Raw genomic sequence first — 16,090 nt, 5'->3', positions numbered from 1 at the left:
GCCATGAGACATCATGAGGTGCAGAGTCAATGTTGAGGACTCCCAGGGCAACTCCCTCCCGATTGTATACTACTGTGTTTCCACCTCTGGTGGGTTTGTCCTGTCGGTGGGACAGGACATACCCAGGGAAGGTGATGGTGGTGTCTGGGACATTGTCTGCAAGATATGATTCCATGAATATGACTAAGTTGCTTGACTAGTCTGTGGGACAGCTTTCCCAATTTTGGCTCAAGCCCCCAGATGTTAGTAAGGAGGACTTTGCAGGGTTGACAGGGCTGGGTTTGCCATTGTCGTTTCCGGTGCCTAGGTCGATGCCAGGTGGTTCATCTGGTTTCATTCCGTTTCTTAGACTTTGTCGTGGTTTGATACAACTGAGTGGCTTGCTAGGCCATTTCAGAAGCATTTAAGAGTTAACCACATTGTTGTGGGTCTGGAGTCACATGTAGGCCAGACCAAGAAAGGACAGCAGATTCCTTCTCTAAAGGATATTATTGAACCAGATGGGATTTTACAACAATCAACAATGGTTTCATGGTCACCACTAGACTAGCATAAATCATTTTTTTTTATTTTACTCCCTTATTAATTTACTGTAATAAAGTTGAAAAGGTGGAATTGAAACTTGTTTATAATTTACAGAGGTAGCCAATTTTATAATGAGAAGCATTGATGGTGTCATAAAAATTTATAGGAACAAAGAAACAGAAGCAAAACCTCCCTCTGCATATAGTCCCCACCCCTCCAGCAGTACCAACCCCACTAAAAAGCTGCAGCTGCAACTGTATCTGACAAACTTTCTGGAGCCTCTTATTTCTAAAAGTAATTGTTTAGTCACCATTTAATTCAGTTTTTCAAAACTCGGGATCCAACAAAAGCTTCAACAGCTTCCTGTCAGTTCTTTGTGTGCAGGTTACCTGACACTGGCGAACAGACACCCTCTTGACTTCGGTTTGTCTCCTTGTCGGTCGGGAGAATATGTCTGATCCAGTTTTGTTGACATTTCTTCTGTGATTTCACCCCAACCATCTGGTCAACTGCAAACGATAAACCTCTTGAGTTTTAAGGTGTGTGACTAAAAAAAAGATAGGCTTGTGATGGAAGATAAAATCAGTAAATAATGTGAAAAACGTCACTACAGACTTCAAACAGCACTTAATCTAAAGTTGCCTGTGTCAGTTGATACTGTAATCGCTGGCACATTACAAGGAGATGTTTTCTAAGACCTGGACTCAAGTGATAGAATTTCTAGGGTATATTATGCTGCACATCTGAAACAGATTCTGGATTCTTTGTGATACGTTCTTCCTGACAACCGTCAGCTTTATCAAACTTGATCAACATATAGGCCCGCAGCAATCCACTTAACTCCTTTTTGATGGCTTTTGTTCTTGGCTCATCAAATGGTTACTTCTTCTCACCCTCTCAATTATTTAAAATCACCTTTGTTCTTTTTTTAAATCAGGTCAGATCTCATTTCCTTTATTGATATTTTTGAGAAGAACTTAACTATCTGTTATCCTGGGAACATACTCCAGACATTCCAGGCCCTGTTGTCCATAGTAATAGATTTGCTTCCTGCCCTCTGCCTAAAGGACATATTCTGCCTGACTCGGTCTTCAATACACAATCAGTAAACATTCATAGGTAATGAAATATTTGACTACATGATTTTTTTAAATTTGTTTTGTGGGATGTGGGTGGCACTGGCTTGGCCAGCATTTATTGCCCATCCCTAATTTCCCTTGAACTGAGTAGCACGCTCAGCCATTTCAGAGGGCAATTTTAAGAGTCAACCACATTGCGATGGTTCTGGAATCACATGTAGGCCAGACCAGGTAAGAATGGCAGATTTCCTTCCCTAAAGGAAAAGGACATTGTTGTAAAAACCCATCTGGTATACCAATGGTTACATGGTCACCATGGGACTAGATTTTAATTCCAGGTTTATTAATTGAATTCAAATTTCACCATCTGCCCTGGTGGGATTCAAACCCATGTCCCCAGATTACTAGTCCAGTGATATTACCACAATGCCACCACCTCCCTGGTGATAATGATAACAAACATTAGTTAGATCTTCCTGCTTTACTTGATGTAAATGTGCCTTGCAGTCCTTTGGTACTTTAGTAGAAATCCACAAAAATGTTTCTTTTGAAGTTCTTGTAGAATATTTTGGAATCTGTCTTGTTGGAGAACTGTTCCATGTTGTTTAAATATATATGCATAATAGAGCATATTCCACAAATGTACATCATTTATTCTATTTCCAATTTTACAGCCATAAAAATTTACTTGCCCTTGTTATGCACTGAAACTATACCAAAAGGTATTGAGGAAATTCACCCCCAATATGATTTTAAGCTCTTGTATGTCTTTGCAACCAACTGACTTTAATAACAAAAGCTATAGCTGGCACTCCATTTCCTCTTCTATTGCAAGAGACTGGTTTCCTTTTGTATTTTTCTGATTGGTAATTAGCAATTGTAGGATTGTATAATCTATCTACCTTATACAGGACTGCAGGAAACTTCAAGAGTCACACGAAATGATCAAGCATGCTCAGACTGCATATTCTAGTGTTCTAGCACTTTTTGTAAGAATGCAAAATGCCAGCAGGAGAAGAGGTCCCATTACAGGCCCTGCATTAACAAGATGGCCCATTCAGTTAGGAGATATTTAAAGGTCAGTCCACATAAACTACTGGTGTATCAGGGATGTATTACATCCTGAAAATTACCATTGGAGAAGCAGGTGTTCCCAGGCTTCATCTAAGTTGTTGCCTGGATATAGGGTAAAAGGTAATAGTAATGATACCTATTGTACCACACTTTTACAGAGAACAATTATTAAAATTGAAGTAACTATATTAATGGCAATAATTTGCCTTTAATGTTGTCTCATGTCCCACAAAAGTGTTATCAAACAAACGAAACTGAGCCACATAAGGAGATATTATGACAGGTAAAGAAATGAAAGAAAGGCTTGTATTTATTTAGCACCACCAGATGTCTCAAAGTGCTTTACTGCCAATGAAGTACTTCAGAAGTGTTGTAATGCAAGAAACCAAATGTAGATGACCAAAAGCTTGGTCAAAGAGGTAGGTTTTAAGAAACATCTTAAAGGAGGAGAGAGAGGTAGAGACATGGAGAGGTTTAGGGAGGGAATTCGAGAGATTAGGACCCAGGCAGCTGAAGCCATGGGAGCCAATGGTGAAGTGATGAAAATTGAGGATGTGCAAGAGGCCAGAATTGAAGGGACATAGAGATCTCGGACAGTAGAAAAGTACATTAGGAGAATTTGAGTCTCTCTGAAATTTTTGGAAGTCACAAAATGTAGGTTTTTGTGAAACTGAAGTCCTGGAGCCAAACCCAATCTCGCTGAAAACAGTGTGAAAATTTATCTACACCAACAGGAATATGGATAAGTAACTCTTTGCTTTCATATAGTGGGGGACATTGGATGTATACTTACTGCTACATTTGATATGAACATTCTCTTTGACCTAATCAGCCTAGCAACATTTCTAGGATATAGTGGTGGTGCATTCAACATCACATGGCCAGGGAGCAAATGCCTAGTTAGTCACTAGCTCACAATAAACAACACTTGCTCACACATTAGACAGCCAGAGATTTTGTTAATATTTTGTAGCTCAAGGCATAGCAAATGAATTAGTGATTCTTAGTGAACCTACACAAAATGATTTTGTAATGGTAAATGGACTGGGTCAAACCTACAGTTATTTGTAGTCAATGGCCAGAATTTTACGCCACCACAGCGAGCCGGATGGTGGTGGGGTGGGTGGAGTGGCGTAAAATTAAGTAGGAGGCTTCGGGAGGCCTCCCCGACCTGCTCCTGCCTCTGCCCCACTTTACGTTGGCCAGTGGGGGGGGGGGGGGAGGGGGCGAGAGACGGGCCGCCCACCCCCAGGCCAATCAAGGCCCTTAAGTGGCCACTTAAGGGCCTTCGCCCGCCTCCACGGGAATTTTACTCATGACAAGCGGATATCCGGGAGACGTGAAAGGCCGCCCAGTGAAACCTGATGGTCTCAGTGCACCGGGGGGCCTGGACAAAGGGGAACAGGGTGCCCGATTGAGGGCTGCCACTGCTTCCCCAACCACCCCCAGGACCTGAGACACACCCCCCCCCCCCCCCCTTCCCTGCCAAAAGACCATCATTGCCTTGCCAGGGTGCGACCGATTAGCCCGGCGAGGCAAACCCTAACTTACTTGTACTCCTAGCTCCACGTCCACAGCTGGGCTGCAGTCCCAGCAGTGACCACTGCTCCCGGTGGTGCTGCTGGGACTAAGAGCTGCCGACCTGATGATTGGCCGGCAGCTCAATGAGGCGGGACTTCCTCCCTCAAGCGGATGGAAGTCCCGCCTCGGAACAATGAAAGCCTGGGGACCCGTAAAATGCGGGTCAGTTCCCTGGGCCGGGCAGAAGTGGTTTCGCCACCGACTTTTACATCAGTGGCCAGCTCCCGTCCGCCCAATGTAAAATCCAGCCCAATGTGTGAAAAGAATTCAGCTGGAGCAGACTCCAGGGTTCAACATACCAACTGTAACACCTACTAAGATGGCAACTGCCCTTGTTTGCTGGGCAGTCTAGCACATACTCAATACTTTCATAAAATATTCATATTCATGCACATTAGCTGATATTTATGCTGTAACTAGTTACAAGATAATTCATTATAGACTACATATCAATACAATGTTATCAATGCAATTGTGTGATTAAAATAAAAACACACAAAGCCATATCATGATGACATCATTATAGAAACAGGCCTGTACTATGTATCAATTAACAATTAACACTGCTTATCAATAATTTTATTTCAGATGTGTAGGCAGTCAGAACTCTTGATAGTTACTTAAAATGGTAACTGTTCTACTTTTTTGATCTTTTAACAGAACTCACTGCACATTGCCATTCAATCAAGAGGTTATCTTAGAAAACACGATGGAACAATACACAGATTGTTTCACCAGTAAGTATCATCTTGATTATGTCTTCAGAGTGTTTAAAACTTTATTATTGTTGTGCCCAACAAAGACATTGCACACTTGTGAAATATTAGTTATATTCTGTGAATTAAAGTGAATAACACCTTGTATTATCTTCTATTAGCAATGCTGATCTGGTATACTCCATAATAAAATCAAAATACTGCAGATGCTGGAAATCTGAAATCGAAACAAAAAATGCTGGAAATACTCAGCAGGTCTGGCAGCATCTGTGGAGAAAGAAGCAGAATTAACGTTTCAGGTCAGTGACCCTTCTTCAGAACTGGCAAATATTAGAAATGTCAAAGGTTATAAGCAAGTAAAGCCGGGGTGGGGCAAGAGATAACAAAGGAGAAGGTGTAGATAGGACAAGATCACAGAATAGCTGACCATAAGGTCATGGAGCAAAGGAAAACAATATGTTAATGCTGTGTTGAAAGGCAAAGCATTAGTACAGATAGGGTGTTAACGGACTGAAAATTGAACAGCAGCAAGTACAAACATGAAAAAAAAACAGTGGGTGAGCAAACTGAACAAACTAAGATGAAATAAAATAAACACACAAAAAAAATAAGCACAAAAAAAATTAAAAAAAGAAAAAAGAAAAAAAAACTAAAAATAAAAGTAAAATGGGGGGCCCGCCATGCTCTGAAATTATTAAATGCAATGTTCAGTCCGGCAGGCTGTAGTGTGCCTAATCGGTAAATGAGATGCGGTTCCTCAACCTTGCATTGATGTTCACTGGAACACTGCAGCAAGCCCAGGACAGAGATGTGAGCATGGGAGCAGGGGGAGTGTTGAAATGGCAAGCAACTGGAAGCTCGGGGTCCTGCTTGTGAACTGAGCGGAGGTGTTCCACAAAGTGGTCACCCAGTCTGCATTTGGTTTCCCCAAAGTAGAGGAGACCACATTGTGAGCAGCGCATACAGTATACTACATTGAAAGAGGTACAAGTAAATCGCTGCTTCACCTGAAAGGAGTGTTTGGGGCAGAGGCTCAGGGCCAACTCACAGACACTTCTCCCTACTTCCCTCTGGACAATGACCCCACCACCGAACATCAAGCTACTGTTCACAGGACTTTCACTGACCTTATCTCCTCTGGAGATCTTCCCTCTACAGCTTCCAACCTCATAGTCCCACAACCCCGTTCAGCCCGCTTCTACCTCCTTCCCAAAATCCACAAACAGGACAGTCCTGGCAAACCCATTGTGTCAGCCTGCTCCTGCCCCACTGAACTTATTTCTTCCTATCTTGACTCTATCTTTTTTCCGCTGGTCCAGTCTCTTCCCACCTACATCCATGATTCTTCTGACGCCCTACGTCATTTTGACAATTTCCAGTTTCCTGGCCCCAACCGCCTCCTCTTCACTATGGACATCCAATCTCTCTACACCTGCATCCCCCACCAGGACAGTTTGAGGGCTCTCCACTTCTTCCTTGAACAGAGGCCCAACCAGTCCCCATCCACCACCACCATCCTCTGCCTGGCTGAACTTTTTCTCACATTGAACAACTTCTCCTTCAACTCCACTCACTTCCTTCAAGTAAAAGGTGTTGCTATGGGTACCCGCATGGGTCTGAGTTATACCTGTCTTTTTGTGGAATATGTCGAACATTCTTTGTTCCAGTCCTACTCAGGCCCCCTCGCCCAACACTTTTTCCAATACATTGATGACTGTATCGGTGCCATTTCCTGCTTCCGCCCCGAACTGGAAAACTTTATCAACTTTGCTTCTAATTTCCACCCTTCTCTCACCTTTACACGGTCCATCTCCGACACTTCCTTTCCCTTCCTCGACTTCTCTGTCATCATGTCTGGGGATAGGTTGTCTACTAATATCCATTATAAGCCCACTGACTCCCACAGCTACCTCAACAACACTTCTTCACACCCTGGCTCCTGTAAGGACTCCATTCCATTCTCCCAGTTTCTTCATCTCTGATGCATCTGCTCTGATGATGCTACCTTCCATGATAGCGCATCTGATATGTCTTCCTTTTTCCTCAACCGAGGATTCCCCCCCACTGTGGTTGACAGGGCCCTCAACCATGTCCAGCCCATTTACCGCACCTCTACCCTCACCCCTTCCCCTCCCTCCCAGAACCGCGAAAGGGTTCTCCTTGTCCTCACTTTCCACCCATTCAGCCTCCATATCCAAAGGATCATCCTCCGCCATTTCCTCCACCTCCAGCATGATGCCACTACCAAACGCATCTTTCCCTCACTTGCCCTGTCAGCATTCCGAAGGGATTGTTCCCTCCTGGTCCACTCCTCCATTACCCCACCACCTCGTCCCCTTCCCATGGCACCTTCCCCTGCAATCGCAGGAGGTGTAATACCTGCCCATTTACTTCCTCTCTCCTCACTATCCCAGGCCCCAAACACTCCTTTCAGGTGAAGCAGCGATTTACTTGTACTTCTTTCAATGTAGTATACTGTATTTGCTGCTCACAATGTGGTCTCCTCTATATTGGGGAGACCAAGCACAGACTGGGTGACCACTTTGTGGAACACCTCCGCTCAGACCGCAGGCAGGACCCCGAGCTTCCAGTTGCTTGCCATTTCAACACTCCCCCCACTCTCATGCTCACATCTCTGTTCTAGGCTTGTTTCAGTGTTCTAGTGAACATCAACACAAGCTCAAGGAACAGCATCTCATTTACCGATTAGGCACACTACAGCCTGCCAGACTGAACATTGAGTTCAATAATTTCAGAGCATGACGGGCCCCCCATTTTACTTGTATTTTTAGTTATTTTTTCGTTTTTATTTTTGTTTTTTTTGTGTGTTTATTTTATTTCATCTTAGTTTGTTCAGTTTGCTTACCCACTTTTTTCATGTTTGTACTTGCTGCTGTTCAATTTTCAGTCCGTTAACACCCTATCTGTACTAATGTTGTGTCTTTCAACACACCATTAACATATTGTTTGCCTTTGCTCCATGACCTTCTGGTCAGCTATTCTGTGACTTTGTCCTATCTACCCCGTCTCCTTTGTTATCCCTTGCCCCACCCCCACTTTACTTGCTTATAACCTTTGACATTTCTAATATTTACCAGTTCTGAAGAAGGGTCACTGACCTGAAACATTAACTCTGCTTCTTTCTCCACAGATGCTGCCAGACCTGCTGAATATTTCCAGCATTTCTTGTTTTTATTTCTGGTATACTCCATATTGACTTTAGGTGTAAAAAGTAGAAAAATGTTCCAGATCTCTGCACTAATATTCCACACTTTGATGACGCACAATTCGCAGACTACAATACATCTCTGAGTCGCTCACAATCACTGATGCATACTGCAATGTTTTGTGAAAGAATTCTGATTTTGAACTACTATGTTCTGTTTAAAGGACTTAAAGGAAATATTTTATGCCCTTGTTTGCAGCAAAAGATTATTCAAATAAGAAACAGTTGGGAATAAATAAATAAATAAATATCCAAGAACCATAATTAAACAAAGATTTTAAAATAAATGCTATTGTGGAAACATTCTATAAATAGGGAATAACATCTTCTGGTATCACAGTGGTTAACAAACTCATGTAAAATCCATTTGGTATCTATTTTAAGAGCAAAATACTGCAGAACTCTGAAATGGGAACAGAAAGTGCCGGAAATGCTCAGCAGGTCTGGCAGCATCTGTGGGGAAAGAAACAACATCAACGTTTCAGGTCTGTGACCTTTCACCACCTTTCTGATGAAAGGTCACAGACATGAAATGTTAACTCTGTTCCTATCTCCAAAGATGCTGCCTGACCTGAGCATTTCCGGCACTTTCCGGAACCTATCTTAACAAAGTCATTAACCTGTTCATTTTAACTAGGTGTAGTAAAGACACTTTAGGATTTCATTTCTTCTGGTGCTGTCAGGTTAACCCTTTTTCACAGAAACACTTTACTCTTAACAGTTATCAACTCATTTATTTTAATTTTATTTTGAACAGATTAATGCCTGTGAGGTAAAAGTTCTCCTTCTGCGCTCTGGTACAAGCCAGAAATGTAAACTGCAAAATTGCAGATTGCCAGCTTATGATTTTCTGACCATTCCTTTTAATGGATGAAAAATTGTGCACTGTAGGAGTACACAACTTCACGATTTGTGTTTCTGACATGTGCTAGGAGCACAGAAGCAGAATTATTACCTCTGTATTGAAAGGAATTTTATGTTGGATAATGTCCCTTGTGCATAATGCGACTGAAACAAAAAACTGAATACTATACAGACAACGATGGAAAATGTCTCTAAAGAGAGTTGAAACTAATATAGTTATTGATTATAATTGAAAATAATACTGGGGTACTTATTCTAATTTTTTAAAATTTTCTCTGAACGAGAAGGAAACTTATTCTTTGTATTCTTCAGTGACTTATTTATCACATAGATTCTCTCGAACACTGATAGCTTGAGGTCTGGTGCAAAGCTTTCAAACTTCAGTGCTTTCTCTCACAGATGATCAACATAAGGAAGCCACGGAAAGCGCTAATCTCTACAACAACAACTTATATTTATGTACCATCTAAAAAGATAATCTATTATTAAACTGCAACTTTTCTTTGCATGATTTGTTTTGTGCAGCCAATTAATTTTGTGATCTGATAACTGTAAAGACATTGCAGATCAATGAATGTAGTTACTGTATGTCACAGCAATGCAGCCATGCAATAGAAACAGATATGAGAAATGTTTAAACTCTTGGGACCAGTGCAACAGCGCAGCAGGTTAGGCTGATGTATTGTTGCAGTGCCACACTCTAGATATGTTTATTGCTACAACTCAAAAACGAATTGAGCTTTAATTGTTTTCCTACTTTCTTTGATGAGTGATTTGATTTTATGGCTTTAGTAAAATTGTTTCAAAAAGTAGGAATAAAATTCCACTCAAAATTTGATGGATAGATTCATTTTTGTGTAATTATCTGAAACAATTTATGGAGAATGCACAAAATCCAGCCAGGCATAATACTCAGTTTCCAATGTAAGGTTAACTCACTGAACTATTCTTAGCAGGGCATTTATCAATGCTGCAGCAAAATGATAGTTACAGTTTACATTGCTTAGTCATTTGACTTGTTTCTTTAACATTATTTTGTTAAAACTATTTGTTCCATCCAATTAATCTATGTTTCATTCATAGAATGCTGCCTATTATAATTACTGCAATTGGACAAGAAGGATGGAAATAATGCAAACCTGCAGACAAAAGGGTGTAATAAGTGTACACAAAAACTGGAGACGTGGGAAACATGACCGGGTTAGAATAATATGTAATATTAGTCTAGCTATTTCTCTGCATGGGACAAGTTAGCTTAGAATGTCGCATTGGCCTCATTTTAATTTTTGAATGGGATGAGGTTTATCTTTACATTTTATAGTGCTATCAGACAAAGATTTTGCTTTTTTCACCACCTTCAATTATTTTTAATCTACCAAGAGTAGCATGAACATCCATTCATCTTACACCAAAGTTCAGGTTTGAAATCCATTCAGTTGGCTTTCCAGAGATGGGTTGATAAATAGCAGGAAACAGACAAAGTCAGAGATCTGACGGTTGCGATTCTTCACTGTTTGGTATGTCAGAGAGTTGAGAACTAAGAGATGAGACCTCACTACTACTGCAAACGGAATGGGATCTTCCTCCAGAAAAGCCTGTCTGTGGAAAGAAAAATCATGCTTTTTTTAACACAATAAATCTCTTCAAAATAAAAAAAAACCTTAAATGTGCACAAAGATTACACTGCCTCCTTCCTGCAGAAAATATTGTAGAATGTGCAGGGTGATTACCTTTACAGAAAAGGGAGAGGGGGCACAATTCAGGATCCGAGGTATTCTTGGTCTCAAAAATCTGTGGGGTTCAGCCAGGTCTCCGCTCTTTCGAGGATTTTCCAAAGTTCCTTGTGAGGGGCAGAACCTCCAACCATCCCTTTCAAGGCAAGTGCCATTGGGGTGGGGTTGGGGGCACAGAACCAGGGATGGGGATCTCCCACACAGGGAGTTCGCATTTACCTGGCTCAGTCAGGATCTAGTTTATCTCTGGAATCCAGTATACACTATGAGAAGAACAGTCCCCTGGCTGAGAAGGACCTGGCTGGGCTTGCAGAGGGTAAATAATCCTGAAGCACCCAACCATTTGTGGCCAAAGAGCCTGATTTTCCAGTTGTTGGGGGCAGGTGGGTGGTGGAAATGTGCCCGGAGGGTGGTTGCGCCTACCTGCAGTGTAAAACTAAGGTCTTCCCATGGTGGCTGGTATCTCTGTACTTCAACAGGGCTGCACTGCAAATCCACTTTCTGCAGTAGTGGACTCGTAGCTATCATCAGAGTCCCAACCAACCCCTGGATATCCTGTTGAAAAATCAAAAACAGCAAGATAGTTTTCTTGGGAAAACAATGTTAGTGATGCCTCATTTGAAGAGGATAAGAACTTTAAAGCTTTGCATTTACTACATGTTCTTAGAAACACTCTAATTGATGTGGTAATAACTAACTACTTTTATTTTAAGACACTCTGGAACATTCCGACAAAGGACAATAAAGGAAAAGAAGAGAAGTGTAATTGCTGCGACGTCCTTACTCCCACAAGGGGGTCATCTCGTGTTCCATTAATAACATGCAACTACATACTACACTACATTTGGTAAACATACTTAAGAGTTGCAAGCAATTGTGAAAAATAAAGTACTTTTCTAGTGAGTTAAAGCTGCACAGCTGATGTTATGAAGCTGGATTTTTATCCCCCACCAGAGCCAGGATCGGAGGCAGGCGGGCGCTAAAAATAGCCCTGCCGGTCAGCATGCCGGTTCCCTCACTCCATCCCGGCCATGGGCCATTTTTGCAGAGGCCAGATGTGGGTGCACGCAGTGGGTATCCACCACAACTCGCTAAGAGTCTTTTGAGGCTCATTGAAGGAGTTTAACTGCCTACAGGCAGCCTCCCGATCGCAGCCCACCAGTAGAGGAGAATCCGCCTCCTGCATCCCACAGTGGTGGCCTAGGTATAAGATCCTATAATAATTTAAGTTTAAAAAAGTTGGAGAGAAGGAACCTCCATTTTGAAGTGCCCTCTCCCTTACTTACCCTTTGTTGCAGCCTGCTGTTCCTTTTAGGCTGGAAGGTCTCTGATTGGCCCTCCAGCTTTAACAGCCTGCCCACTGTCCTTAATTGGACATCAAGCCTGTCTCTAGGCCAATTAAGGAGCTAACCCCATGAAAATCACAATCACAGAATTGTTACAGCACAGAAGGAGGCCATTCAGCCATTGCGTCTGCACCGGCTCTCTAGATGAACAATTCATCTAGTGCTATTCCCCCGCCTGTTCACCACCCACCGTGGATGGGTTCCGGACACAGAAATGGTCCCAACCTCTTTTTTGTTTGCCTCTGGAGGGGAAATGCTGCCTGTGGTGTTAAGTAGTGAACACACAATGCAGAACAAAGGAGTTTCAATTGATTTCAGAACTGAGGGAGATCCCAGAACTTGTGGGAGACCAAGTCAAAAATAAGTTCCCGAGTAAGTGGAATGGATATTTCTGTTTCCACAATAGGTATGGGATAATTTTGTTTATTTAAGCTGTGTCTATTATACATTTCAATTTAATAAAGATTTTATGAACTTACAAATTGGTTGCATACTCCCATTATGTTTTGTCTGCCACTCCTTTCTTTCCAGAAGTGACAAGCTGCTATTTTGGAAACTGCTTATCGGGGACAAAGCAACAATGTGGCCAATTTACATCAAGTCCTGCTATTTTCTTAAGTATGTCTGGTCAATAATTCACACTCAGCAGACATTTTATATTTGCTACCAAATTTGTCATCAGTGACTATATGGAATGCTCATCACTTTAGTTTCATAATGGCACTATGATATCAGAACAGCAGAAATGCACCTTTATCCCGATTGTAAATTCCGATGTAATGGCTCAGAGAGAGTTGATGAGGGCAATGCTGTTAATGTGGTGTACAAGGACTTCCAGGAGGCATTTGATGTGAAGCCACACAACAGACTTATGAACTAAATTATGGCTCATGGAATAAAAGGGACAGTAGCAACATGGATACGAAATTTACTGAGTGACAGGAAACAGAGAGTAGTGGTTAATGGATGCTTTTCGGGCTGGAGGAAGGTTTGTAATGGAGTTCTCCAGGGGTCAGTGATAGGACCCTTGCTCTTCCTAATGTATATTCATGACCTAGACTATGGTGTACATGGCACAATTTCAAAATTTGTGGATGATATGAAACTTTTCAAGGTCACAGACCTGAAACATTAACTCTGCTTCTCTCTCTGCAGATGCTGCCTGACCTGCTGAGTATTTCCAGCACTTTCTGTTTTTATTGGAGAAGTTGGTACTGTTTTCCTTGGAGAAGAGAAGGCTGAGAGGAGAATTGATAGAGGTATTCAAAATCATGAGGGGTCTGAACAGAATGGATATGGAAAAACTGTTCCCACTCGTGAATGGATCAAGAACGAGAGAGCACAGATTTAAAGTGATTGGCAAAAGAAGTAAAAAACGACATGAGGAACATCTTCACGCAGCAAGTGGTTAGGATCTGGAATACACTGCCTGAGAGCGTGGTGGAGGGAGGTTCAAACGAGGCATTCTAAAGGGAATTAGATTGTTATCTGAAAAAGAAGAATGTGCAGGGTTATGGGGAGAAGGCTGGGGAATGGCACTAAATGGCTCATTCAGAGAGCCGGTGCAGACACGATGGGCCAAATGGCCTCCTTCTGCACTATAACAATTCTATGATTCTATGATTCTGAGTAACTGTTCTCCTGGAAGGTCCTATGTTTGTCTGGTCTGTACTGAGTTAGCTAGAACAACAGTCAGGCTCCAGCATCTCCATTCTAGGGAGAAGGAATGTGATTAAGGGTTCCCTAGGGTGAATACTATCCAGTGACCCCTGCTAGAAGAATACATGCAGGGATGCTGGCTGAAAACCATGCCAGACTTGGCTGTGATGTCCTATATAATCTTTATCCTATAGAATATTTTAAAAACAAAAATTAAAAAGCTTCACCTTTTTTCTTGAATGCTCCATTTTCCAATTATAAAATTCAATGCGTTACAATTAAGGGAAGATTTTCAACATGCTGATAGTTAAGAATACAGTAGTAGGCTTCCACCAACCCCCCCCCCCCCCCCCCCCCTCTCCCCCACCCCGACCCCGTGGCCTACTCAGTATACACAGTAAGCGACTGATCCATTTGAACCAGGAGGCTCCTAGTGGGATCCCTGGTCTGCTGTGTTAAAATATCGTTCAAGACAGGGATAGGAGTGCTACAGCTGGCCTCAGTGCTCAGATTAGAGAGGGGTAAACTACCCAAGGTTTCTACTCCTGATTGCTGTCAGGAACTAGTGCTGAAAGTCTGTGTATGTGGGTATCAAGAAACAATAGGTTGATCTTGGCTATGATACCCTCCATGGTCAAAATGCCTACTGACGCACACATAGAATCATAGAAGGTTTACAGCACAGAAAGAGGCCACTTGGCCCATCGATTCTGCGCCAGCATCCAGTCAAGACTCATGTGAAAAATGTCTATTGGATTAACTAATGGAAGATAACTTCCATGGGTGAAACTATGCCTGAGTAAGAAGAGTAGTGGAAAAAAGTGGAGTAGAATAAAAGAATATAAATGCGAATACTATTGTCACACACACATAATGTGCACTTACTGCTTTGTTCCTGTTGCACTGGTCTGTATGTTTCTGCAGTATACTCTTCTTTTTGTCCTTGCACCGTTTATTCTGAAACCAGACCCTGATGACCCTGGAGTTGAGTCCTGTCATCTCTATGAGCTGTTGCTTCATAAGTGCATCCGGTCGGGGGTTTGCAGCGTAACAGGTCCGTAATGTGAGCAACTGCTGCTCATTCAGCACGGTCCGCACACGGGTTATCTTATCAGAGTGTTTTGGAGCTCGCAGTGTTGACTGGCAGGCCTTGAATTTCTCTAATGAGAAACAAAATGTTCCACAACAAAAGAAAATTGAATCAGAGGGAGATTTTCACTGTGTCAAATATCAGCATATCCATAAGATTGCACTGATGTAAGATAAGACTTTTTACTCTGTGCTAAAAACACCAGCCTTTGAAGAGCACCTCTTGTTACACTGGTATCACATTACTATTTCCCATACATCCAACCTCTCCGATATCCCCTTGACACTACATTACTGCCATCACACTTTGGTGATGATACAAAGGATGACTCAGTGCAGAGCAGCAAGGAATCCCAGAGCAGTAAGGAATCGTCTCAAGAGATAGCATCCAGCATCCTCTCCGAGGGAAATACAGTGGCTTTGCCCAGTGCCTTTTTACAACATGAAGTGCAACCAGTTGTGCTGTTGAAGGTGCTGTGGAATTGGCCTAACAGAGTAAAAGAGGCAGCCTGTGCATTTTACAGGAAACTTTCTACTTGAAATATTTCTGTTATGTAGACTTGGCACAAATGAGGCTGCCAATATTGTGCTGTGGAATTGACAAGGCACCAGACAAGCACACATATCATTTACCATTATTACCTTTCTACCCTTGGGATTATGTGATGCAATGTGTGCACGAACATCAACTGACCTGATAGATACGAGCTGCCATTGTCCGACATAGAACTCAAAGGATCCTCTTGAGTTAAGCTGGGATCTGGAAGCCAGCCATCCTCAATACAGTAGGGCCCGTCTAATCGCAATCTGCACTCATCCCCAGGCAGGAGCCGCCGATTGCAGGCTACACAACAGAAGCATTGTTGGTGATAGATGAGCCCTCTAGCTCTGAGAACCAAGTCTGAAGATAACAATCCAGTCTGACATTGAGCACATCTGACAGAAAATTTTCTAAGGAACAGCAGAAAAATATGAGGATCATAATGCTGTTGTGTAGAACATCTTAAAGCTACATTACTTCAGACTGAAGAAAATTATTGAAGTATCTTGGTTGGGATTTTATGGTAGTAATGATAGTAAAATTATCAGCATTCGCCATCATTGGTCCTCTGAAACTGACAGCAACCTCTGGAGTCCACACGTGCGCAGTTAAGCACGGAAATCCAGAGGTTGTTGTCAGTGATTCTACATTTCTCCA

General features: G+C 42.2%; 1 protein-coding gene and 1 long non-coding RNA gene across 3 annotated transcripts in view; one reads left to right on the top strand and one right to left on the bottom strand.

Annotated features, from left to right (window-relative positions):
- Positions 1-10,715, top strand: part of LOC137351614 (uncharacterized) — a 73,624-nt gene extending 62,909 nt beyond the window's left edge. The window contains exons 3-4 of one of the 2 annotated variants that reach the window (XR_010969523.1): positions 4,920-4,996; positions 10,149-10,715. This is a non-coding gene — a long non-coding RNA (uncharacterized lncRNA). Of the gene's footprint in view, positions 1-4,919; positions 4,997-9,396; positions 9,899-10,148 lie in introns of those variants that run through there. The other variant, XR_010969524.1, reaches the window with a different exon arrangement.
- LOC137351613 (insulin gene enhancer protein ISL-1-like) overlaps positions 8,746-16,090 on the bottom strand; it is a 30,283-nt gene continuing 22,938 nt past the window's right edge. Inside the window, exons 3-6 of the mRNA XM_068016226.1 lie at positions 15,587-15,843; positions 14,689-14,963; positions 11,222-11,353; positions 8,746-10,664 (exon numbers count right to left, since the gene is read on the bottom strand). Coding sequence (XP_067872327.1) covers positions 10,548-10,664; positions 11,222-11,353; positions 14,689-14,963; positions 15,587-15,843 — 781 coding nt within the window. The 3' untranslated portion in view covers positions 8,746-10,547. The remainder of the gene's footprint in view (positions 10,665-11,221; positions 11,354-14,688; positions 14,964-15,586; positions 15,844-16,090) is intronic.

The sequence above is a fragment of the Heterodontus francisci genome, chromosome 36 (assembly GCF_036365525.1).
Source record: "Heterodontus francisci isolate sHetFra1 chromosome 36, sHetFra1.hap1, whole genome shotgun sequence".
NCBI classification, from domain to species: domain Eukaryota; kingdom Metazoa; phylum Chordata; class Chondrichthyes; order Heterodontiformes; family Heterodontidae; genus Heterodontus; species Heterodontus francisci.
The sequence above is the reverse complement of the archived record's forward strand: the minus strand, read 5'-3'. Positions and strand labels throughout refer to the sequence as shown.